This window comes from Polyodon spathula, chromosome 17 (genome assembly GCF_017654505.1).
Source record: "Polyodon spathula isolate WHYD16114869_AA chromosome 17, ASM1765450v1, whole genome shotgun sequence".
Taxonomy (NCBI): Eukaryota; Metazoa; Chordata; class Actinopteri; order Acipenseriformes; family Polyodontidae; genus Polyodon; species Polyodon spathula.
In genome coordinates, this window is record NC_054550.1 from 8,616,943 (window position 1) to 8,644,528 (window position 27,586).

Below are 27,586 nucleotides of genomic sequence, written 5' to 3' on the forward strand. Positions count from 1 at the left end.
AATAACACATTGACTTTGAGAGCTTTCTGATGACGCAAGAATGAGCCTTCAGCCAGGCTTCCTTTAACTGTTACTTCACAGTGCCTTCTACTCCTTTAGCACATTTGCAATAGGAATAATACTAAAAGAACCACATATTGATAAACCAACGCTTCAATCAATGCTGTCTTCAAACTGTCTTGAAAGATGTGTTTGAACTGAAGACGGTAGGTTTTTGTTAAAAGAAGACCACGGTTTTGCCATAGCAGTTGCTTACTTCCAGTATGCTTAGTCATAGATGAACCAAACTGGAGCCACTGCCTTGTTGAATCAAGTAGGCAAATAAACAAACACAAATAGCCCTAGTTAATTGTCTTCACTGAACTGAACCCAGAAGCCTGTTGGAAAAAATATTATTTTCTTTCTTTCACACAGTCGTTGCAAACAAGACGATTAAAAGCTGCTTTGCTCCACCATCCAGTTCAGTATACACATCTCCTCAATGTAAGTTTAATACTACTGACATTCTTCCTCAGTTCAAGACTTCTGTATCTCCTGCATTATCAGGCTGTATATTCTGTTTGGTTATTTTTGACCAATAAGTCTAATCTTGTTGAATTACCCTTTTCTGGTTAATTCTTCAGTATTTCAATTTCCCTACACTGAAAATGAGGAGAGAACACCCTTGAATACTACTGTCTCATTTTTAAGTATGTTTAGAGGCAAAGAGGAATAAAACCGATGTAATGGAATAAAATTGCCAGTTCAGTTGATATATCCTCAGTAGAAACATGTTGGAAAACCATACACCGTACATGAATGCATACAAAACTGTATAATACTAGTCATACAGCTCCCAATGACTGCACTCTGACCCAATTCCAGTGTGACTAAGAGGGCCTTTAGTGCTGTGAATTAGTTAAAAGGCATTCTTTCTGTAACATATCTGTGTACGAGCAGCATTAAGTCTGTTAAAAACTACATTTTTTTTTTCCTATGGACTGAATTTACAAAGCATTTCCTTCCAAGGAAAAATTTAAAAAAATGATGAAATATGCTAGTTCTGCAACACAACCAGGTTGTTTGCTTGCTACATAAAGAAATGTCCAAACCTTAGTAAATCTATCCCAGTGTCTCTGGCATTGGGCTCTAGGTCTAAGTGGAGGTCTGACGCACTTTGGTGTGCTGAGCAACCACAGCAGCTGATAGAAGCACAGAGAGGGAGAGAGAGAAGAAAGAGAGAGAGAGAGAGAAAGAGAGAGAGAGAGCCATCGGCCTCTTCGTTAGAGGCAAGGCTCCTGCCCGCACCTCATACACCATCTGAAACTACTTTACCAAGGTCAAGAAGCCAGGCAGAGAGATTACGCTGCTACAGTTAGCTCAAATACATTTTATGTGGCTTTAACTACGTAACGCTTTGCCTGTAGAAAGGCATACAAATGTGTTTTAATGAGCATAACTAGCAGAATCCATTTGACACTACACCGCTGTGTGTACTCCACCCTCATTCCATGGTTGTTTAAAATAAAAGTCGAAACATATTTTTATGCACACTTTTAGTTTTGCTCCTACACTGCTGCAGTATTTAAATGAAATGCCATATAATTATTGCTGAGCTAAAGGCTCAAATCTACAAAATCATGTGTTAAATAGCACAGTTTCTGTTTTTATGTTGTTTAACTTGGTTATGCATACCTTTAGCATGTAAGCCACTTGATTGTGCATTTATTAATTATCTGGGGGTTTGAAACGGCTTTCAGTACAGGGATGGAAATAAGACTCCCATTGCATAGCGGTTTGATTTATTCCCAGTTTTATTAAGACATGCCTGAACTTGTTACCTGTGTACTGTCGCTAATCAAGTTCTTATTAAAATCTGGAATGGGTGAAACTGCTTTACAACATATGTCTTATTTCCATCCCTGCAGTGCCAGTCCTTAAAATTAAAATTAGATTAAGTAACTGATGTCATTATGACAAGAAATATCACCAAACTGCATTGCTAAAACTAATCTGAAGTGTGCCTGCAATGGATCTGTAACGCTTCCTTTATCTACAGTGAAAGAACTTCAGCCCTGAGGACAGGCGTGCCCACAGGATGCATGCCCTCACTAGCACTTCACTCAATTAATCAACCCTGGCGACGTCTGACAGCTGAAGCACTTGTCAATGTTGGAGATGAAGCCCAAACAGAAAATGTGTGGTTTTTCAGCAATCTTCACTAGGATCTTTCAGTTTTGTTTCGGTTTTGAGTATGGTTCCACAAAGGTAATTATATTTTGGTATGCCAATTGTATTACAATCATATAAACAAACACAGACTGGCAAACCATTGCAGTACTGGTATCAGATCAGTACCAGTGTACTATAGTATCACGACCATGATGCACATGTTGCCATTGTTGTGATCACCCTATGGTACTGCAACATTGACTAAAAACGCACTTCGTCATGACTGGTTTCCCATCAGAATTCCTCTAATAAGAGTGCTTTATATGGATGAGCCACTGCGTTATCTGACAGTGTGCTATGGCGTCGGCTTCTGAAGAGTGTGAGCATGAATGAAAAGCTGATGTTCAAGAGGAAAGGAAGCGCGTTCATAGTTTAGTTATCATATAGAAGGTCACTGAGTGGCATGAAGTTAAGATTGCTGAGATCTGGAATTCTTCACATTATGAGATTAAATTGTGCCATGCAAACCTATTTAGGAACAGAGATTGATTATATATATTTTAAAAAAAAAACTTTTCTGCTGTTTAGGTAGCCACTGTGTGCACTATTCCTACTTTGGGCTTATTAAAAAAATATATATATAAAAAAAAGCGTGCCGATAATTATATTAAGGGCTGGTAAACCCTCAATATGCTAATCCCTATTCTGTAATCCCTGGAATTCTTTTGACATTCCATAACTCTGACCCTTCCTACCACTACCCATGTACAATCTCCACACTTGCCTGTTTAGAGTCAGAGCCACCTGCCTCAGCCCCCCCCCATCCTCTTTCACAAGACTCAATGAGGCGCTTGTTTAGACAACAGCCATGTTGTGAGAGGCCCGGGTTTCATGCGTAAAGATAACACGCAGCAGCCCTGCCTTCCACTGCCCACACAAGCCAGATCCTGCTAATGCCTCCCTGCAGGGTATGGGAAGAGTTAGGGTCTCGACCTGACTACAATCTATTACATTGAGGAAACACTGATATTATTAATGATAATATCAGTGTTTCCCCAATTACGACCCTGGTTCGATCACATGCAGTCATGCTCTCCAGCCACGTCATGGAATTCAGAACAGACCTCTGCAGAACGATGTGTAACTCAAACTTACTGGATTCAAGACAGGGTAAATAAGCCAGGGTTGCTCTAATCAGAAACTATTTTCTTATAAAATCTGTCAACAGTAAAGCAGCGAATAAAAAACTCAAAAGTACAGTGAATGTCTGTTTATGGGTTACATGCTCTGTTTTTTTTTAAGCCACCTAAAAAACATTCAGAGACAGCTCTTGGCTTGGTCTCAATACTCCTCTACACAGAGGCTTCTAGTCCAGAAAGCTTTCATTCAGTATATTTTTCCTGGTTAACAATAAACACACAATGATGACATCCAGAAATCCCTACAAACAAAGACAAAGCAAAGAGTTTTAAACTGTTATTTCATTGCAAACTGTTAAGGGGACTACACTAGCATGCCGCAGAGATGCGTGCAAGTTCTACATACTACCTATTCATACTGTAGCGCTCACCCACTCTTCCCAAGGGTACCTGTATTAGATATCAATGCACACTAAAACAACAACATCTTACTTAACATAAAGGTACAGTGATTCTTATAACGGGACCCTCTATGGAGGAATCCTGCAGCTCACTAATTTATAAACCGCCTCAACCGCCCGTTCAATCAGTCAGAGTGCTTTCCTTTCTCCTCGCACCCCCTCCCCCACCCCCCTTGGTGTCCCAAAGGGCCATCCTTTCACTGAATGAGCTTTTTGTCCTTGCACTTTCCTTCAAACTAACCTTTGCTAAGGCTCACTGATCCTTCTCTGTGCTGCTACCTCCCAGTGCCTGTAATGCCACTCATAAAGATTGAACTTGACACAACAATTTACCAGAGTCTATTAACAGGGTTTTACAGGACGAGGAAGGGAGAAGAAGTGAAAAGGGAGTGCAGGGTAAGTGCTTCGATCTCCTTAATGTGCCCCCCTGAACAGGGAGCCGTTTCCCTGACAACAGTAGTACCGTTCTTGTGATTTTAAGATTGTTCTTTCAAATAAGATGCATCTTCTTCCCATCTACCTTGAAGTGCGTTTTCCAAAACCTCACAAGACTCTCCCTCATGTAGGATGTCTAACGAGTTTAAAGTCTCCCGTATACTAAAGTGCACCATTGCGTTCAAGCAGCTGTCTTTTTATAAACCATTAGACGTATATACAGATGTTTGCGTATGTGTTCTCCTTGTGGTGGCAGACTGTTCCACACCTTCAAGGACATCTCATGGCAACCCCCGACCACTTGTGAAATCAACTAGAACGTCGAAGAACGTTTAGGTTAGAGGTTTGGTAAACACTGCAGTATCTTATGTTAGTTTGGTTAAAAGTAGCTTTTTGGGAAATGGCCAGCTGGAGGGGGTGAGATATAGTTTTATTTATCTCTAACTGACCAAGAGGGGGAAAGATGCAGTCTGTGTGCCTTAGATGACTGAACTTAAAGGGAGCAATCTATGTGTTGCAATAGGGTTGCTTAGTGGCCCTGAGAAAAACAACAGAAAGGGCTTTAGAGAAAGGCCGGTATATTGAAATCCATCTGCCTCTTCTATAAAACTATATACAAAAAAAAACAGAAACCTTTTTAGCAGGAGCTGTTATTACCATGCCAAAGTCTGTGCAGAGATCCAACTCTCAGAGAAATCTTGCTGGTAAATACATTTCCGACTCGAAGTGGAAAAGGTCAAATTATAGCGGTCTCCAATAAAAAAAATTTTGAAAGCAATACTGTTTTAAAAAAAAAGGAATTTTATTTCCATTTTTACTGGCCAATCAGGGACCATGCATTTTTTTTATTAGCCTGAGAACAAAAGCTACTGACTTTCTTTTGACATCATTATTTGTGCTGGGACTAAACTGGGGGATAAAAACTGGATTGTAACAATTAGAGGGTATAAAACGATGTTATAGCTCTCAAACTAAAATGCTACCTTAAACCGCAATCAGTAAATGTTTACATTTAAAAGGTACATTTCAGCTTACTGAAGTTAGCGTACATGTTTGCAAAATGGCGTGCATGTGGCATTACTAAATACCAGGATGGAGTATTGAAGATTCCAGAACACTGGGAGGCCGGCTTGACCATTAAACTTTACAGAAGACCTGAACCTGTATGACCATGTCACTAACCAAACCTGTTACAGAGTGTCCAAACAAGATAAAACATAAAACTAGGAGGGCTAGTTATATTGTGCACTGCTGTACAAACAGATCCTTTCTGGTTAACCTGTTTGTTCGTAACCTTGAATAGAGGGCAGTTTGCCCACAGCACATTTCTCCAGATGCTTTGTCTCATTGTTCCTTACTGTTGATGAAGGTAGCAATACCTGCCGGGCAGTCCAATAGACATTGATGCTTTTATAGCCAACACGCCTCCAGTGTGAGATCTCTCAGCCCCAGTGTGGGGAGGTGGATTGGGAGGCTACCGCAGCTTTCAGTTGTTCATCCTTAAACTTAAAAGCTCAGTCATACAATTTTTTTAAAACCAGCATTACTGAATCTTGTTGATTGTTGCTTTACTTAAATGCTCTTCTTATTTTCTCCTTAATTTTAAAGACGCTCAGATTAGCAGACAGTCATGGCAAACAAATTCTTTCATTCCTGCAAAGCTGCGCTGAGCTTGTTTGAAAGGTTAAATTGTCTGAATTTAATAACTGGATAGAATTAAAAGCTTAGATGAGCCTAACTAGAAAGGGATAAGATGGAACAAAGCTGTCTTCTAGACTAGCAAAGGAGATACAGAATTTAAAATGGAAAGTGACATTTTCATACTCCAGTATCGTCATGGAAGGTGGACAGGTGGACTATCTTTCACAAATAGTCTTTCACGCACGCACGCACACACACACACAATATATATTCATATCCAAAATTTAAAATGCATCTCAATGGATCACTCCATAAGCAAGATGGATGGACTGACACAGGAAGACGCCTTGTCAAAAGCTTGTCTACGGGGCTAAGTTTTTTTTGGTTTTACTCAGATTTCATGATTGAGTGTTTGAGGTTATGAATGACAGATAGATATAGACTGCTACTCTTAGGTACTGTATTACTGTTCATCTGGCCTGGTAAAGGATGTGCATCAGTGAAAAGCTTATAAAACCCCCAGCCTCCTTTCTAGTGGAACGTGTGTGTGTGTCACTATTTCAACGAACAATACTCCAAGGCAGACTCAGGCCAGGCCAGACTTCAGAAGGTCTTGAAGTCTGCAGTAACACAACCTGACTCCTCCCCTGGGAACAATCCCCTCACTGTGAGAAGCAAAGTCTTCAGTCAGCACTGCTGAGGCAGTGACTCACACATATAGCTCCCAGCTCTCACTCTCCACAGACTAGACACTCCGCTCATCAGCTGGACCCAGCACTGAGTGCATGTCTTCAGCTGGCCTCTGCTGATTGAAATGCACTCCCTGGTTGTGCTCTAACCTAACCTCTCCATACCTCTTCTTTTCAGCAGACTGCTGGGCGCTCACTAACCCCATGATAGGACTCACAATACATAACCATGACTGAAAATGAATGCGCAAGAATGTGAGCTTGCTATTGCAAATATGTTTGTTTTGTAAAATAATTGCCTGAATTCCCCTTTTGTAAAGGTAACTATGGATTCTCTTTCGATTTATTTTACCCGCTTTTCCTGAAGCATGGTGGACAATGTTTGAGCCATTTCTAATTTTACTATGAGTTTAATAAGCAAACACCTGAGCTTGTTAACTGCACTGTGGGTAAACTGCTATTTCCATCCCTGCACTGGACTCCAATTGACAGCAAAACCCACAGCTCCTGATTGTGTTGTAGTAAGGATCCCTTTGTAACTGTTCAAACACCACAGCTTAGAGGTTTGACTGATGGAAAATAACTCCACTCAACACAAAGGACCATTTAACAAGTCCAGGCCTGGGTAAGCATCTAAACTTCCTTATGACTTACTTTCAAATAAGACACTAAAACTATTTAATTAGCTAAAGTATGGTTGTCTTTTTATAAAGTTGCTTTGTTAAGAGAGATAAGTGCCTCCTGTTCTGTTGAGGTACTCTTATCATGCTATACAGTTCTTAATGCAGTGCACCCAGTGTGTAATAAATACATTCCTGAAGCCCATTCTCATCTCCTCCCCCAGCGACAGGTGCTCCCTGTCTTCAGAAGGTCAGCTCCAGGTTGGTTCTTTTGAAGAGGGGATTCAAAGGAGAGAGAAGACCTAGGCTGCAGATCAAACATGCAGCTGTCTGAAATGTGTCACTGTGCTGCCAGTCCCCCGGAATTCACTCAGTATCTCTCTGCCTTAAATCTAGTAGACAACTTCCCATTTGAATCGTATAACATTTTGCACTTTCCCCTTGGTTATGTTCTGCATTTACCACAGTTTATCCTGGTTGGCCATGTTTAGTAATATGCGTTACCATACCTTGCTATTCTTTACAATGCTAGCCTATGCTTACCATGCATTCACTGTGCATTATTATACGTTGCTGTACTTTTATTATGGGGAACCCTCATAAGGGATGTTTTTATATAGAATTAATATATCTTTCCTTTACATTTGTATGATGTTTATAATAGTTCAGAGTCTTAACGCTACACTGATTTTTATAATTTCCCTCATAGCTGCATCCATCTAGATTTCAGCAGATATGGAATGCTAATTGTTGTTGTTGGCTTCCTCATTCCAGAAAATGGAAATTCACCAACCGTAGAAAATGGATAGCTGGGTCTGGCATCGTTGTTGGAATAAAAGACTGTTCTACTGTACAGCTAGTAACTATTCTTAAATTCATTTGATTTACTCAGTAGATAAAAAGATATTTTTTTCAGAAATACAGACAGCAGATGCCACTGTTCCACCCTCACCGGAGCAGGTCTGTAAAACTGAAACGTTGTTTTTATATCTTATAAACTTTCTTGTATGACATGATCACAGTCCTGTGACAATAGCTGTAAAAATTATTAATCCTTGATATATTTTATACAGGTTGAAAATTACACTGGGATTCAAAATCTGTTTAGCAGAAGATACCTGCTGGCATTTAAACCATCACTAAATAAAAAAAAAAAAGCAACGGGGATTTAAAGGTGGAGTGTCCCATAATGGTTAAAAAAAGACATTACATAACATATATATTACATAACTAAGGAGTTTGTTAGCATATAAATTAGGGATGTGCTGAAACTTGTATTTTCAGAGTAATTAACGAGAATAAAACATGTTAATTACTCAACATAAAACAATGCAGTCCCTGGATCTCCCTTGTTTGCACAATTAGTGAGCTTCAATCAATACCAATCTCGTTGTGTTATTTAATATAGAACCTGTCCTGATAAAACTAATTAAAACTAATATTATATATATATATATATATCCGGATATATATATAAATATATATATAGGATCGAAAGGTCACATTTACTTGATGAATCAGTTGCATTTGCTAGTTTTGCAACATATTTTCATTGTCCGACAGTACAGCAATGTTAGCGCCCTGGATGAGAAGGAAATGCGCTTATCGATGAGTATTCACACATCCCTATTATATGCCCATAATGATACAATACAATATTAGCTGTTTAATAAACAAACATGGAGCATTCTGTTTTACCAAGTGATCTTCAGTGGCAATGCAGTGTAAGGAAATGCCACAGCATAGTGTGCTATTAGTGTGGTTGATTATGTCATCTGCAAATGGTTTAATTAATTTACATTGTTTAAAAGGTTGGAATTGACCATTTACTAAAAATGGTAAAGGCATCTGTCAGGCATTTTAGTCACGTCCTGATAGATAAGAGTTTGTCTCCAGTTTAACGTGTCAGTCACAAGGCAGCAAACTGCACACACCATTATGCTAAACGTTTAAATATACAAAATGAATTAAAATAAAAGATTAAAAACACTAAAAGCACCATCCATCACAGTGCTGGCATAATATATCCTGCAATTCATCCTGGGGCTAATTAGGTAAATAAATAAATAAACCTGACACCCTCCAAACAACATCAATCACACTGCTGGGGTGCTGACTTAGAGTAGCCAGGATGTCTTGATTTCTTGAACTGGAGTGTCCTGTCAAAGAGGATTTTGTAACTCATCCCTCTAGAACTAGTTAAAACATACAATGAAAAAACTAAGTAAAACACTAAGTTTTTAATTTCTATTTTTGTATGGATTTGCTTTTTTAGAGCATTTTACTGCATTGGGGGATTGCATTAAATTCTGATCTGTGGTTATCCACAAATTACCCCTAAAAATAACCATAGCAATTTTTTTTCATTTCACCCCACATATCCGACTCTGCATGGCATTGCATTCCAAGTTACTGTGTCCAAAATGTTGCGGGTGACTACTATACAGTAAGGTTTTGTTACAAATTTCCTAGTCATTCTATTTATCCCACCCCCCACCCCCACCAATGTGCACTAAAGGTAAGTTTTCTCACAGCGAGTTATAAATACAAATACAGTGTATTATACTAGGCTGTGCCTTTTTCAGCTATCGCATAGCCAGCATTTAAAAAAAAACCACCAACAGTTACACAAGGTTACAGCGATTCCTGCCAAACTGGAGCAGGGAAGGCCAGTTACAATTTGTACTTGTTTTTGTGGAATAGCAAGCAGTACAAAAGGGCACCACTGGAAAGCAATGTCACAATCCACAGCTTATTAACAGGCTCTGTGCACAAAGAAAAAAAATCAAGCTGGCTAGAAACCAAATGCCATGCCCTTTCAGTACCTCCTCGGCCCCACTGTCAGTCTCCCACGAGAACTGTACTACTCGGTGCCTGAGACAATACCACTGTGGGAATGACTAATCATTGCATCTGCCACATCCTCTAAAGTAATGCCTGAGGGGAAAATTTTTTGGGAAGCTGTGGAGTTTGAACAGTCACGAAGGGATCGGATGTTATAGCAGTATAAAACTAAAGATGACAGACAGAAACGCAGCTTAAAAAACTCTTTCCTCGAGGCATTAAGAATAAACGGTTGCCATGGTAGATTTGTAGTTTGCCATTGCCATGCTTTCTCCATTAGATGCTTTACTATACATCTTTAACCATGCTTGCTTATGCCTTATCACGTCACTTTGCTATTATTTTACCATGGTGCATCACAGTAAACAATTTTTTCTGTTAGACAGCAGGTCAGTGACATACTGCTTAATTGTTAATCTCATTGGTCACTGGGAGTGGGCAGCTGTTTCTCCAACATGACTTCCAACCCAAAACACCACCTTCGCACTCTTTACTTTCAACTGATTCAGTCAGGCAAAGCACACACACCCGCCTGGCGCTCGGCCAATTGTGCGCCACCACCTAGGAGCTCCAGTCTGCGGTCAGCAATAGAATAGCCTGGACTTGAACCGGAGACCTCCAGGCTATAGGGTGCATCCTGCACTCCACTCGGAGCACCTTTAGCTGATGTGGTTTATAATCACAACATGAGCAAATGAGAAAAGGAAGCATTACTAATTTATTCTATTTTTGAACCTAACCACTCACCAAGAAAAAATATTCAAATATTCAAAATATTAACCCCTGACTCTGCTGGGCATACAAATCAATATCTCAGTTGCAGTAACCAGTTATTATAACCAATTACAGTATCCTGGCTGGAGGCAAAACATGCTTCTCTCAGTCCAATAAAAACAATAAGTACTTGGGGAGCTTAGTACAATACACGCGGCTGGAACAGCGAGTGGCTCATGTCTCACAGGCAATATCAAAAATGTTACCACTGTTTATAGCATTACAAAAGTAATTACTGGAGTACAACTATATAGCAAAAAATAACAGAAGGGCCATGTGTAAAAGTGCGATGCTCTTTATTTTTGAAAATGTTCATACACGGAACGATTTGGAAGGCGACTCGTACTGTATTATGAAATTTCAGATCCGTGGGATATATCCAGCCACAACATTACTTCACTCATCTGTTAGTGTAAAAGCAGGAAAATACTGAATCTTGAAAAAACCTCTGGAACAATTTAAAAGTTAATCATTTAGGAAATGTGCAAGAAATGCCAGGGGATTTTATACATTGAGTTTTGGCCGCGCACACACATACAGTTAATTGAGTAGCCCTCTCCAGACATTAACTGCTGTGTACATTTTGACAAGAGTGCAATTGACATGGACTCCCGCATAACCAGATACTGTTTATTTCAGGCAGTGGAATGGAAAGGGGAACATAACATGAAGTCAAGTAGACAAAAGTTTTGGCTAGCCCAAAATATCAGGTGAACAATGTACAGTACAGTAGCAACCAGTTGCCAGAGTACAATTCTCTAAACATCCATGAGAGAAATGCTGATGAAGTTGAAAACAGTCCTGTTCAAGTAAGATAAAAGAGATTTGTATTAATCCTCCTTGTGCCGAACAAATAGCACATCACAAGCAGATCATGTCTGGAATTGTTCAATTCAATTGCAGGTGGGGCGAGTTCATAGGTGTAACCTTATCTGCAGAGAGGATGCTGGAGGTTTTAATCAGGAATCTCAACATGAGGTGATTAGGGGGGACCCCTCACTGAAACAAATCTGTTTCTACTTAGAACTGCAGCTACAGTGATGGTATTGTGAATTACCAGCACAACTTAACAATTGTAATCATTTCCTACAGCTCACAGCAAACCCCTTTACACACTATGTTTAGAATTTCTGCGAACACCACCATATGTGCGATAGATGATCCAAGTTTTAGAAGGAAATTCTAAAAATTTAAAAGAAAATTTTAAAGGCTTATAGGGAAGTTGGCATCCTCTGATAGTCACAATAATTTAGCAGCAACGTTTTGTTCACAATAGAAATCCTTGTATGTGAGAGACAGGGTGCTGAATGGGGTGGTGGTGGGGGTTGTTGGACAGAAGTTGAGATAAAGCGTAAAACTTGTTCAGGAATTATTTATAAAGTTTTCTGCTCAGCAAAAAAAAAAGCTACAACTTATTTCCCATTCCTACCTTATCTCAACCACCTACTCCATTAAGAACTCTCTATTTATTACTATGTTGATATTCATGGGAAAAAAATCTATCATTTCACTTATCAATTACTGTTAAATATAGAGCACTATAACAAACAATCTAAAGATTTCTGTGTCTTTATCCTTCATCGAATAAACCAGTGGACACCTAAAACAAATGCACACACTCACTTGACACACACACTATACACACATACATACATGCACAAATGCACACACTAACGTTTAATCACATTCACACACGCATACAGTACAGACCTTGGACTGACTATGCAGCAAGGCTCTGCAAAATCATTCCAAACTTTCATGTTTCTGGTTTGTGAAGCTCAGAAGCTCCAATCTCTCAGCGAGAGGTAGGAAACAGACCCCCCCCCCCCCCCCCCCCCCACCCCCCGAAACCCCAAACCCCAAACCCCTTCCTTGCGGAGCATGCCAGCGCAGTTCCTGCTCGTCTGTTATTTTCAGTCTGGATCAGCGACGGTCACTACTTGTGCCATAAAAAAATCTACACAACATAAAACCTGATCCTCGAGGTGGGGAGAGGTGGTGGAATATCTGAAGTTACAATTTTCATTCCATCCAGTAATTAAATACACATTGCAGTAACGGTATTGTAAGCTGTGGAACATAGTTACATTTATTTGAATAAGCTTCCATCTCTGTCCTCTGGTCATGGTCTCTGTGCTGAACAGACATGAAAGTAATGGACTTTAATGTAGTGCATAAACTTATGTATGGGTGTGTTCCTATTCCATAATCCATTGTGCTTGTATGTGGGACTATTTTAACAGAGAGAGGAAAGCTAAAACACATCAGCAGATAACCTAGGATGTACTTGTGAGTTCAGGAGTGAAATTCTATGAGACTGAACTTGCGTCCACTTGCTCACAGTTCTCGTATGTGACCACACCCAGCACTGTATCCTCAAACTAATAACTTAAGAGCAAAGGCACAGAAGCAGTTCTCAGTTGAAGTTCCAGCTGTAGCCATCCCCAGTGCTCAAGAGTGTGGGTTGGAGGGGCTCCTTTCCAACCTGTCGGAGAGATAGCACTAAAGTATCACCTGGAGACTGCCAGGGCGGAAGCCAGCAGGCCCTGAAACTGATTTACCATCTGGGCTGGCACATTTTATACCCACGGTATTCATTGAGTATGGGTGTGTGGATACATTGACATGCAAAGGGGTGAAAATTATATATAATTGTATATCCAAACAGCTAAGTTAGTATAAAGACATGTATAAAGAGAGGTCATTCCAGCTCAAGTGCACCACATTCTCAGAGGGGTGTTTCTTCTATTTGTGGTTGATGATTAGATGGAAGAAGGACCCAGGGTGGGTGTTGTCTGCGAGCAAACGAAGAGCTAATGTCCTGTATCATGTGTGTCAATTTTGATGAACTTTGACATAATTGTTCTCCATGTGACCTAGACAAATATCATTAGTGTAATGTAAAGCTTGCATTAAAGGGCTTTCCAACACAAGTCAGTGCCTTATGGGTCCAGTAACCACTCTTGGCTCTCTTGAACTGGAATGACCTGGATGTGATGTCTACAAAAACAGCCAAATACCAGAAAATGGATCAGTCGTACAATGAGATATCTACAAAGAAAGAGTAGCCCTAAAAATGTAAAAATAGCCTTGTAAGACACACCAGAACTGGGACTAAGTCCCCACATTGCATTCATAAACCCAAACTTGTAGGACAAAACTGCTGATATTAAAACGGGGGTCAAGGCTACACAATGTCTATTGATAAGCATAAAGAATGTATCACTTTTATTAGCCATTGTACTGAAAAACAAGAATCCCTTGAAAAACAAGGTCACTTAGGTATACATGTGAGAGGCAGGAAAGATGCCCAGGCCGCCAATCATTCAGAATCCCTGCGCTTTTTAACATTTGTTTCTACTTAATTCTGAAAGCTTGGAAACATCTATCATATGTTAATGGAAAGTTGTCATTATTTGCAGTATATACAAAAGGCATAAAACATTCATGTTGATTGATTCTGGCTTTCACACTTGACTGCAGCCTGTTTACAATATATCATATGGATAAACAGAAAAATGCTGTTAAAAACCAACAGCATTTTCACTGCCGTCATCTTCAGGTAACAAGGATGACGTTGTTATTTAAAGAGGACCTGCTCCCAAAAGGGAAATGGCAGGTTTTATAGCACAATAAAATATTGTCCTGTTTTTCCTGCTGTTTTGGAGTAGTCAGGAACTTTTGAAATTATCTCATCATTTCTCTATTTCTATAATTCAATTCATCCCATGGCAAAAAAAGCGAAGTTGTTTTATTGTTCATTCCATTTTAGAATTACAGAATCTTGACCACGAGTGGAATGGACAGAAACTCACTGTTGACGGGACTCTCGGACAATTTAAAAACAGAAATCATTTCATATATTTTCCTGGCCTGGAGTGGGTCCATTAAAGAGCAACCAGACTAATGCCAGGGCTTAAAGAATTAAACTACGAAGTTTGAGAGACCTAAATGTGTTTATCCAAAACAACAAATGAGAATTAGAGTGGATATGAAGTCTACAAAATACTAAACACAAACCCTAGCCAATACTTGAAGCATAGCACAGAAACCAGGACCAGATGACACAATTGGGTATTAAGTGGAGACAGACTTAGGACAAAGGGAAGGAGAATGTCAGAGCTACAGTGTTCCATACCATGTTCAATTTTACACTAATATCAAATTTCTTGATACTGGTACTGTAGCTATTCACCAAAGATTTCCATGCATCGGTCTAGCTTTCTGTGTATTCTACTAATGAAACTCACAAACACCTGGCTAATATAAAATAAACACAACCACCGCCTGTGGTTTTACTTACACTGCAGTTGAAAGAAATGGCAAAATAAAAAAAGCCATTCAGAGGGCCGATTCATTTTTTTTTTTCTTATTTCCACTTTTCAGTAGAACAGATAGCCTTTTCTACTTATTATAGGATTTGTCAAACTTTAAACAGTTGTGTAATTCTTGGCCATTTTCCCACCCTACCTCTGATTTCCTGTCTGGGTCTGGTTTCCATAGAGACGACAGGAACTGCAGCATATGGAGGCTTCTGCAGCTGGTAGGCCTAGGCCCAAAGCCCAAATCCAGGTGCCACATGTAGGTCATCCTCCAAACAGACACAGTATCTACAAGCACACTGGCTTTAACTTAGGCCCTTTAAATAAATTTAATAACAACCTCAGTTCTTTGTAATTCAACCAGCATGTGCTTTAAATGGAATAAAATACAGCATATTTCTACAATGTCAAGTTGGTTAGTCCAGACAAGTTATAGAGGAAAATAGTCAATAACGGAGGAAAGATACAAGTCTGGATTCTCCTATTTTTTTTCTGCCTAAACATCAGGGTTACTTATTACCAGAACTGCAGGTGGCTGTGAGACTGCAGTGCATTTGGTTTTCAGAAAAAAAAAAAAAAAAAAAAAAAAAAATCTTAAAACTAGAACCTGTACAGCCAATGGAATGTTGCAGAGGAAAACGAAAGTTCTTCCATAGGTGGTTTGCATATATATATTTTGCATATATATATTTTAAAAGGGGTTACAAAAAAGGAGAATATTGTTGCAGGCTGCTTGCACAGAAGATGTTGCATTGAAGTAAAAAATGCAAAAATTACATAAACACAACTTAACCAACATACTCTTTAAAATCAAAACAGCTGATCAGCAACACTCTCTGCCAACTCGTTTCCTACAGAACATCATTTCTGATTGCACGCCTTTTCAAGAATTAACTGCAAGGGAGAGGCAGCCACATCTCACTCCCATATGTTATTCAACAGCTGGTGAAAGAAGCCCGATTACACCCTTGGAATATGGACAGGTGGATATGGACACTTTACCCAGACAATTATTCAGTTAAGAAATACCCAGTAAATGCATTTGATGCTTTGCTGCTTGTCATAAACTATACTTCATGTACATGTACTATGATTAAAGCCACATTTAGGGTGTCCTGTTTTGTTGTTGTTTTTTTAATGAATGAAACAACATTGTGTCACTAAAATTACAACAGTGCTTTAGCCCAACAAGGCTAGACTGAAGGCCATCAAAATAGTGACTGAGTGGGGAATGAAACAGGGATTTCCTGGCTCTCCGCCCACAGCTCTAAATCCAGGCCTCATTGCCTCTTTGCAGAATTCCTCTGTAAACAAAAACTCTCGCTTTCCTGCTTTCTTTCCTTTGTTTGTTTGGTTCCGCTTGCCAGTTGTTTTGATGTTTAGTGTGCAGAATGCTTTTCTCTTCCTATCCTATCTGGTACATAAACTGCTCTTTGTTCCTCTCAAGTCCAGATGCTGGCTTTGCAAACAAAAGTTCTGGACACTTTCAGCCCAAAACAACATCAGTTTTCTTAAAAAACTACCACTAACTCCTCACATTCCCCCCTACTCCACTATTTCACTACATCATTCCCCTCTCTTCCTTTTTTTAGTACAAGCCAACATATTTCCCAGTTTAACCACTGTATTTCCGACGCCCATTGCTTTCTGCAAGCAAGCAGGTTCATTTCAGAAGTGTTTAATGAAAGGTAACAATCTAGCACAGAGGACTTAAAAGAAGAACAAAATGTTACAGATGGACATGGTCAAACCTATGTCTAATGACCTTACTAAGTACTACTCTGTTTCATATTTACATGGATGGTGCCATCCAATTTTTTAAATGAATTAAAAACTAGAACCAAACAATGTTGCACAGTTATCTCTCCAATGCTCTGATTTCTATGTGCATATAAATATGTAATGTAATAGTCTGACTCCAAAACGAGTTCTTTGGAACCAATATCTTGAGCAGGCAGTAAACACAGCATACAGCAAAAAATATGCAGCTTTACTCACAGAAAAGATAATCTCTCAGTTTATATTTGCTAAAGTAATGACTCATGCTTGTGTTTAGAGTTCAGGAAACATGGAGCGTGAAGGGGCTGGGGATTTTTTGGGGAAAATAAGCTCCATCAGGAGTATACTAAGATAACATCGAATCTTGCTTCTATCAGAAACTGCCCTATTTGTCTGCTCAAACTAAGAGGTTTACTTCACTGCTTTAAAATCTTCAACATGCATGAAGCCCTTTTATGTGCATAACTGTCTCTAGGGGTGTAACTACAGTAAAATCATGATACACAATCTGCTTCACTATATGCAGTTCACAATACTATTCTAACCCTGATACAATGTAGTATCCTGAGGGGCTACTTCTGTTTCATGTGTAAAAGGTCTAAATGATTGCATGTAATCATTCAAATGACACTTTCCACATGGCAGTTCAGCACTTTCTCTAAGCACTGAGCTACTCAAACCCACTACCTTCCACACTGCAGCCCAGCACTCTTACAGTTAAGCTACTCAAACCCAATACCTTCCACACTGCAGCCCAGCACTCTTATAACTGAGCTACTCAAACCCACTACCTTCCACACTGCATCCCAGCACTCTTACAATTGAGCTACTCAAACCCACTACCTTCCACACTGCAGCTCAGCCATGATCCAACCATTAATTATAATTTGGCTTTCTATGGGGTCCAATAACTAAAATTATTGCTGAATTTATTAAGCGATTTGCAGAAAAAGCAGAGAAAATAATACAGTGTTATTGGAGCTGTAGATGTAATTTCTGTGTTAAAGATTTCCAGATGTCAAGCTCTATACTTGTGAAAGTGGTGTTTGTATACTGTACAGTAAGGCTTCCAAAACTGTGACAACCCACCTCATACCTACTTTTTTTAGGAAGCCACAAGGCAAGATTTTCAGACTTTCCTATGCAAAAAGGCCTGAAGACGAATAAAATCAATTTGCTTTTAGTTGGTGACATTCAGAGTGGCTACATAAACACAGACACACATTTATTTAAATGAAAATGCATATTCTTTTGTTTTATTTGTTTTCAGACAGTTTTTCAAGCATTGACTACTCCTTACAGAGAGTTTCTGGTACAAACACAGTTTGAAGAAACATAAAAGAGAAAAGCTCTTTCAGTCTGTTTAAAACGTTCAGATAAGTACAAAGGGCTACTGTCTGTCTGTGAAAACCTTTGTTTAGTCGGGTGCTGGTGAACCACAAAACAATGCCCGATTACAACGAACTGCGTAGACATCAACCAGCTCTGCAAAAAAGAATCACCCGATTGCCAAGAGATTATCAGCTTCACACTAACGACTACGTCAAACCACAAGAACGTTTCTGATAAGCCCAGGGTGTGTTCTTAATAATTCAGCCCCACAGAGCTCCAAGAGCCTGTGTAAATCATTACACAATGGGTTATTATGCAGATTCATTTTTGCTATTCCCTTAAAGTGCTTCTTAATTGGCCTTATGCAGTTTCTGTTTGGGATAGGGAAACTCGACTAGTTTAACACCAACCATCCAAGTCAACCAATTTTACTTGGGTCTAACTTATAGCTAACTAGGTCTAATATACAACAAGTCTACAATTGACCATGTGACACATGTAGTTGGACAGTATTATGAAGTACATGTTTACATTTTCTATTAGTTCCTAAAAAACTGTATGCCCCCCTCCCCCAATGAAAGTTCTGTAGAAAGTTGATCTGTATACAAATGTGTTCATTTGCTGAGTGTTTGCACTAACAGTGTAAATTGTATTCCGACATTATGCACATCACTGTTATTACATGTATACTGCTGTATTGTTGCTTGAAGTTATAACATATCCTGCAAGTTGGGTCCTGCATTCTGAAGCTATGCCAGCCTGGACACTAGCTAGTGTAAAGTTTTCCTCACCAGCCATTCATAATTCAAAGTCCCTAACAGAGAGCACAGTGTGGCAGATTGTTTTGCCAAACTGATTAAGAAGCAGAAGATCAATTAACCTGTTACTGCAGGACAACTGTCTCAATAGAAGCAGAAAGATTCTCTTTACTTTGTGATTGTGATACAAAGAATGAGAGCTCAGCAGCTCAAGGAAAACCCTTTTCATTATATCTGCAAAGCCAGAATTTGAAAGATGGGCTTTAGCCAACACAATGGTGATTACTGCAGTAAGAAATTGTGGCAGCATCTGTTTAAAGTTATAGGATGAAATACTGCAATGCAATAGAAAGCCATGCGTTAGAAACCATGGTACTTTTTTGGAATCCTTATACACTCTCAATAAATGTCATGTTTCTCTGGATTACAGTATTTTCAATAGTGTGGTGAAACAGTGGTGATCAAGGTACAATTTGTACCATTTTTTGTCAGAAGAAATTTAAACTCTTAATGTAACACAACTTCTTAACTTGTTAACAACTAATACACACTGAGTCCCTGAATTAACCTTATGTGTTACTAGTTTCCTTAGGTGGAATTCTAACTCACCATAGTAATCTAGCCATAAATTATTTTGAAGAGTACAGTAGTGATGTACTGACAGCAGTAACCTGAAGTGAGCATCGTTCGGTTTGAAACACCACTAAAACACTTGTACTAACGACGGCAAATGCCTGGTTCAAATACCCCCTCCCCGTACTGCGACACCTAAGACAGGCTGTACTTACCATTGGCGTTCTTTCCGCAGATTAGGTGCTCATAAGGCTGAAACACGCCCCAAAGTTCTGCGTCGTTGTTGACAACAATCTCCAACGCTTCTCCCGTGATCCCGCTACCTCCATCATGGTGCTGCGGCTGCTGTCCAGCCAGCACCCGCGACCTCACCTCATCCACCAGCCCCTCCATGCAGGCAGTCAGACAAATAGCAGCGTACTCGTGGATGCGCACGGAGATGCGGGTGTCAACCATCCAGCGGAAGAAGCGGCCAACAGAAAAGCTGAGCCCGCAACGGGACGACTTTCCCTTGCGGAGCCACTCTCCAGCGCTCATGCTGTAGAGAGAGATAGCCTTGACCGTGGCTGAGATGCAGCTTTCAGAGAGCGCCCAGCTGAGCACCAGTCGGATGGCGCTTTGGACCTCGAAGCGGGTGCACCGGGAGTGCATGACGCTAAGACGCTGGGCTTCCCTGGATATTCGAATGAGAGCCCTCCTCATCAGCAGGGAGAGCCTCCTAATAGCTTCTTGGGAAAACACAGTAGCCTTCCCTGCTCCTTTGAGCAAAACTTTTCCCACCTCCTCGTCGGTCCAGGGAAATTCCTCCAATTCCAGAAGCCTGGGGCACTTTGAGAAGATGTCCTCCGGGTCCTCTGGTAGGACAGTGTTAACGGTATCCCAGCTGTTGTTTCTGCTGTTCATAGACCCCGAGTAGTACCACCAGTTGCCCCTGTGAGGAGCGCTGATGAAGTTGGACTTGGAGGAGGAGAGGCTCAGGGAGTTGCATGAGTCACCTGCCCCATAGCCTGAGTCCAGGGTCAGGTCCTCAAGGGTCTTCATGGTCGAGTTATACACCCCTGCCATGGTTTGCTTATGGTGGTTGTACTTAGTAGCCAACGACTGTTCGCATCGGACAAGCTGCAATATCAAACTTTCTACGGCGTGCAAGTAAAGAATAAAAACAGATGCACACAGGTGTTTACGCACTTTAGCACTCTTCAAATAAATATTTACTGTATCGGCTTGGATAAAACAATACACACTGTAGTAATGTTATAAATGTTTTTATGATGCAAGAAGACCAAAAATAAAGATTTTGCGTGAACACAGACAGCAGCGTGTTTCATTTTTAGAAACTACATCCATGCATGCACATCCCGTCCAGTTCTGGAAAGGTCCCTTCCTTCTTTCACAAACTGTTTTTGTTTCTCTCAAATTCCGTCAAACTGCCAGTCCTGGCTTTTCAATAAATTGAATTAAACTTTTTTATAAACACACGCTAATTACTTCCTCAGTGAAAATCAACATTGACACTTACATTGAAGAACGCCGACTCCTTCCTCGTAGAGAAATCCATTTTTTTTGACAGCTTTAGAACACAAAAGTTACCGTGCGGCACACACTGCCTGAGTGTAACGCAGTACTTTTTTATTTTTTTTAACCCAATGCACAGAGCAAATACCGGCCAGCTAGTATTTTAATGCAGTGCTGATGTTGCCCAATCAGCAGCCCACAGTAGCTATTGCAGCCAATCAAATGGGAAGGGGTGTGTGAAATTCAAATCAGCATAGTCTTTTTTTTTCTGGTCAAGTGTCCCCAATTGACTGCAGTTACTGTTAAAGACCGCATGCCCTGCTTAATATGATATGACAAGTAAAAAGTATACTACGATGAAGATCAACAGGTAAACCTGATGGAATTATAGTAAATACATACTAATAATCAAGTACAGTACAGTGTAATATATTGTGTATAAAAAGTATAAAGTACACGACAGTATTACCATAATACTAAAGTGTTGACTAATTAAACTGATTTTAATGTAATTCAAGGGCTGTTCCTATGAATAATAATAATAATAATAATAATAATAATAATAATCTACAGAATTGACAGTCAAAAAGCAAAAACGAAAGAAAAAAAAAGCCGGGGGACCCTGCCCCCCTGCCCCCATGCCCCCTGCTCTCGTGTAATAGGTTGCAGCATTGTCTGTATACATATGAAAAATACTTTTACAGAAGTGCAGCAGATAGGGACCCTAAATTACGGCAAATATCGAGTTGGGAGATGAGTCCAGTAAATATTGCAGCAGGCAGTTCATTAAAGTACCAAATCTTCTTTTAATAGTAGAATAAATCTGCAGTCGTCGAGCGAGGGGCAACTGAAAGTGATGGATACGCGTCTCCGCGCCACATTATTTTCATGCATGATGGTGAAAAGATTTTTATCCAGTCAGACAGACTTGACCTTGGAAGCGTGAGCTGGGTGGGCAAGAAACGGCTAGATGGTCCATCAAATTAACTTTTTGTGTACTATTTTCCCAGAGCAGATGGTGTGAATGTCTCCTATTCTTCTATTCAAAATTGTATAAACAGTTCTTAGCTTCAAATGAAAATTAAAAAAATAAATAAATACTAATTCAAGCGGTAAATGATTTTTTCAGACTAAGGCTACTGATTTTGCTGATGCATATAGCTGCACAAAACACATTCTTATATAACTACTCCTCATGCCTCAATTTCTCCAAAACATCAGGCCAATTGAATAGAACATGTATGTATCTTTCTTCAGCCTCTGCTGTTATATGACTGTAGACCGTCTTAGTTTCGGGTGGTTCTTTTGGCAGTAGAACTGGTCAAAACAATTCTCCAGTAGGGTGCTTTCAGTAGATGTTCTAAATACAACATGCAAATTATAATAGTTTTTACAGGACAGGAAGGATTTACCAATCAGGTATGGGAATCTGATAGACACAAAGGTGAAAGGTGGGTAGGAGTCATTGAGGCGGTGTCAACTTTCATGTTCGGTAAGCAGCTACTTACATTCCCTCCTTGCTAGCAAAAAGCTCTGGGCAGACATTATTTCATACAGCTACTGATTCTGACGGATACCGATTTTTATTACAACACAAAGAAACAGCGGTTCCAACGTTAGCAGGGGCAAAAGACTGGCCTACTAATTACCCCCAAAGTTACCCCAAAATACCACACAGTTACCACAAAGTAGCACAAAATAACCGCATACTATACCACAATCTTTAAATAGCATAAGCAAGAATGCATTTATATCATTTGAGCCGATGTACTTTATTGCGTTTCAGTGCAGTACTTTACAAGAAGAAAGTTTTTTTAAACATGTTTATAAAATGAGGATTTTTCTACAACACAGGTAATGGAAAAAAAGCATTGAGAACGTATCACGTCACGATCCGATATATCCTTCTTCCACGTGTTTCTTCTGTTGTCTCGCCTGCATCTCCCCTACATGACAGGAACCCGCTGTAAACCAGCCTTCCAGTAAACAGTGTTTGAGTATTTTACTAATATAGTACATTACCCGCTGACCTGAATTTGTCTACGTTTATTTTCATTACCTGTGTTATAAAAAATTAAAAAACAGTAATAAAGTTACCTTTAGATATCCTAATTTATATAAACATGTTTTTTTTTTTTTAAGTGTTGTTATTGTAAAGTTCTATACTGCAAGGCAAATGAAGTATATCGCCTCAGATTGTATATGTTTAGTTTGTTAGCATGCACGCTTTTCTAAGAGAGTAAAATGCATTGTTGTTTGTTATTTAAAGATTGTTTGTAATAGTTTGTGGTAACTTTGGAATACTTTGTGCTACTTCGGGGTTATCAGTAGGACTCGGCAAGAATCAAATTAATATTTCAAGACCCCAACCCGAAATACGCGCCCATCTTTTCATGTTCGGGGTGGGGTGGTCTTGACAGCATCGCGTCGGTCTTGCACTTAAAGTTGTACCGCATGCGCAGTACACAATAAAGTAGCATAGTTTTTGCTGTATTCAGAATACAATAACACATTAAATAACAACGTACATATTATAAATTTGTTTAATTCTAACAAATAATAATGTCATTATGTCAGGGAAAGCAGTAAGCCTACACTGATAAACCAGACATCATTAATTTAACTAATAATTTGCCTAATCTGAGCCTTTTAAATAGAGTAGCTTATAAAAAGCTTAAGAATTCATGTACATTATACAATTTTATACCTAAAGTGACGTTTCCGTCTGTTTATAATAATTAGAAAGCTCCGATTAGGCAAATTATTAGTTCAATTAAGGGTTCAATTATGTAACTGAGTGTTTGGTTTGAACAAAAACCAGCAGGGCAGTGTTACCCCAGGACCAGGTTTGAGAACCACTGGTTTAGAGAACATATTGTAGCGACCTCGGTTCCCGCAGGCAGGCGCATCACACAGGGCGAGACAATCCACACAGAACCCGGGATCTCTCGCACTAAAGCCTAGCGCCGATATTGCTGTACAAAAGAGCCGTCTCCTTTGCTGCTGCCTTCCCCCGTGCACGCTACAATACTGTTAAAAAAATTCAAGATCATTACTTTCATTTTTATTTGTGCATTTCTCAGTTGTCCTGTGTACCTCTATGAGCCTTAGAAGTACACCTGGTTGAAAACCCTGTATTAACACATGCATTTAACACATTTTAATACACATGTATTAAATATATGAAGGTTAATAATTTGACATGTTTAATTTGCCACAAAATGTTTAATATTTGAAGCATTTCAGCAGCATGCAAAAAGAAAAAAAAGCCTGAGTTATTGTTTACTAGTTTTGTGAATTCCCTTTCACAAACATTGCACATTTCAAATAATAATATGTAGGTTTCTTTTTGTCATTGCTGTTCTGCTTATGGGATTTCAATGAGCAAAATGTGCCTAAATGAAATGAGCTAAAAATAGTTACCTCTTCAAAGAACTGTAGTGCCATCTGTTGGTGATTAATATGCCACCCATAATGGAATTGCAGTACAGTAATAACGTGTACATGTATCAATAAAATGCTCTCGGCTACCTAGTATTTATTTATTTATTTAATAATCCAGAATTACTTGTAGCATTTAACATTTGTTTGACTTGTAGGCACCAATAGTCAGGATGTGAACGGTTGCTGCTACAGCCCTATACGATTTGAGTCCAAACAGCTTGATTAAACATAGCAATTCACTAAAAAATAAAACTCAGAATAGCAGTTCATGCAATAAGACTTACCAGGCTGGACCTAGAATCTTGTTACCCACAAAATAAATAAATAAATAAACCATTGCAAAATAAACCGTTGCATTATTGCAAACCAAAACCGGGCTTTTTGCTTAAAGTTTTATTTTAAAAAAAACACAAAACAAAGAAAAAAAACACATAATACAGTACATTCTGAAAACTCGTTCTACAAAGTAATTTCACAGAAATCATTCTTGGAATGTATATCCCTGGCTTTCTGTAAGGCAGGGTCCAGCAAATGAGATGGGGCTGGGACAAACCATTGACATGGCAGTGCTGGGGGAGGCTACAGCTGTCTTGAGGTCTCTGCTGATTCAGCCCTTGGGGAATCCTGTTTAAAGGCCTGTTGCAGAAGAGGAGCAGGAGGGGAGTAAGTGAACAAGCTCAGGGTGGCTTACCTCTTTCCTATATAAATACATACACATACAGTCTGTATGAAAACTTGTAGAACACTTCAGTGTAAATGGGGCTGTCCCTGTAATGGCTGATTGACTTGTAATGCACATGGTATCCCTGACATGTATTCTGCAGTATATAACAGCTGCATCTCCCTGTTTAAAGTTTGTTTCTGCGACCAAGACCACACAGATTGCTACTGATTTAAAAGGAACTGTATCCAAGAAATGAAGAATCAAATAACTATGAGCCCTTCCACAGATTTCCTACTTCCGCAGAAGGAATTAAGAGGTGGGAATTAGTGAGAGGGACGTAGAGTAACAGCTGGAAGGCAATCAAGGAGATCTGATGGAGAAAAAGCAAAGTTCCCATTGATCCCCAGGACAGAGTGTTAAACACGTCCTGTCATTTGTATAATGTTTACTGTTGTTTTTTTTTTTAAGACATAGTAGAGAGAGCAATACTGGTTCCATACAAAGTATCCTCAAATATGAATGTACTTCGTAGACAGCCAAATATAAGGATGCATTTTGTAATTAACAAAGGAAAAGCCTTTGTAATGCCCTCTGAAGGATATATAGTTTTGTCTTGTGTTGGAAAGCACAGTTCCAGCTTATCTAATTGAAAAAGAACAATCCGACCCTTTAAAATAGAAACAGGACACCTAAGGGAAGGAACTGTTACATCTCAGTAGAATCCTCCAGATATAAAGAGAGGCGATAATCTCAATAAGAATGGAAACAGACTGGAGTAGCTGCTCCCTCCTTGTGACACACCAATATTTCCAGGTCCCAGCCCCACAAAGAACACAAAAAAAAAAACATATCTGTCAGGTCAAGTATTTTCTCTTGGTGTAAACTTAATATTCTGTGTGTGAATCCAATTTTAAATAAACAGTTCTATAACCGTACACAGTCACATTATAGCTTTCCGCATTACATTTTAAAAAACTTTTTTTTTTTTTGAGACATAGAGCAGTGCTGACTAAGAAAAAACTTTCAAATAAAAGTATTGTTATGCTCAAAATGAAGAACTGGAAACAGCATTCCTATGCATGGAAGCTTCTCATCTGGAGCCTGCAGCAACTCATTTTGAAGTTCTCCCTTTTTCAAAGGTGTTTTAATTCATCATCATTCTACAGTTTGTGTGTATTTAATTTCCTTTCATATTATGATCTTTAGCTCCCGTTAACCATCCCAAGCAACGCTTTGGCTCATATGAAAAAAGTCACATACTGTGAAATGCATTCAAGGAGCATATTTTTAGTGTCTGGTTAAATAAACTTCTAGAACCCAAACACAATTAGTGGGCTTCAAATCTGGGTTAGGTATTTCCATTTCCAAATACATTTCTATGTGTCCAAATGAAATTCACATAATACCATATGCTCAGTTTTACATAGCAGTATTATGTAAGGGAGCTTCTATATTGGTACTAACAATACGTACTGGAGAAGTAATTATAAAGTCTGAAATCCTCATACAGTATACAGAAATCTATGTGTCTGACCTGCTTATCCCAGACATCCATTCAAATACACATTGTTTTCACTGGACCTCCAGCAATATAACTGTCAACATGTCATATCAACATAGTAACTAGTTTATAAATAGTGCAGACATTGTTTTGTTACAACAAGAGCTGTTATCCCTATTGACAAATACAACAAAACTCTCCCTTTTTAAAATAATTCTCCTAAAAAAACATACACTTCCTTGAGTATTTGTTAAATTACTTCAAGCAGCTACGAAAGATTTATTAAGTCTTTGATTTCAGGACAGCGAACAAGATGGCTGAACTCTCCCTTTTTTGTCTCGATAAAGGGGTCCTTAAAGTGACTTGGTAGTCCTTCAATAATGCCTCTGCAGCATGCGCTTAGCAGGCTCTTGTTTTTTTTCTCAAAGTAAATAGCACCCTTCTGCTATCCTTTGGGGGGTTTCTTCGAATTCCACATGCCTCGTTTAGAATGATAGTAATGGAAAAAGTTCCTAAGTCGTAATCGCTCCACCTCCAAACCATTCTGAAGAACTCTGAACGAAATAAAAAAAAAGAAAGTTTACACGGCAATTATCCTAATAAGGATTCATGTGCAATCATATACAGTTTTCTCTGTCTGTGTAAATAAAACACATGCTACAATCACACATTGTCATGCTAAACCCCACATATTGTTGCAAATTTCATTTTAAATGCAACCATTGTTTTGGTATTTTATGTAACCCATACAGAAATGTATGATCCTACTGGAATACCATTAAAATACCTAGCCATAGCAATAGATTTGTATCAGATTACTGTGGCCCTGATACAGGGCTGCCAAAAAAAGACCCATTGTAATGAAATGCTTGACCCATTAAGCAGTACTCCCCACAGTTTAGGTGTGATTTAAAAATCAATTTCTCTGGGGTTTCTCTGACTTA

The 27,586-nt window shown here is 39.2% G+C and overlaps 2 protein-coding genes across 2 annotated transcripts in view; both read right to left on the reverse strand.

The window, feature by feature from the left end:
* Positions 1–21,150, reverse strand: part of LOC121330160 (ankyrin repeat and BTB/POZ domain-containing protein 2-like) — a 38,768-nt gene extending 17,618 nt beyond the window's left edge. Inside the window, exon 1 of the mRNA XM_041276468.1 lies at positions 19,734–21,150. Coding sequence (XP_041132402.1) covers positions 19,734–20,583 — 850 coding nt within the window. The 5' untranslated portion in view covers positions 20,584–21,150. The remainder of the gene's footprint in view (positions 1–19,733) is intronic.
* A 3,705-nt stretch (positions 21,151–24,855) lies between these two features.
* Positions 24,856–27,586, reverse strand: part of LOC121330341 (N-acetyl-beta-glucosaminyl-glycoprotein 4-beta-N-acetylgalactosaminyltransferase 1-like) — a 150,596-nt gene continuing 147,865 nt past the window's right edge. The window contains exon 20 of the mRNA XM_041276797.1: positions 24,856–27,196. Coding sequence (XP_041132731.1) covers positions 27,088–27,196 — 109 coding nt within the window. The 3' untranslated portion in view covers positions 24,856–27,087. The remainder of the gene's footprint in view (positions 27,197–27,586) is intronic.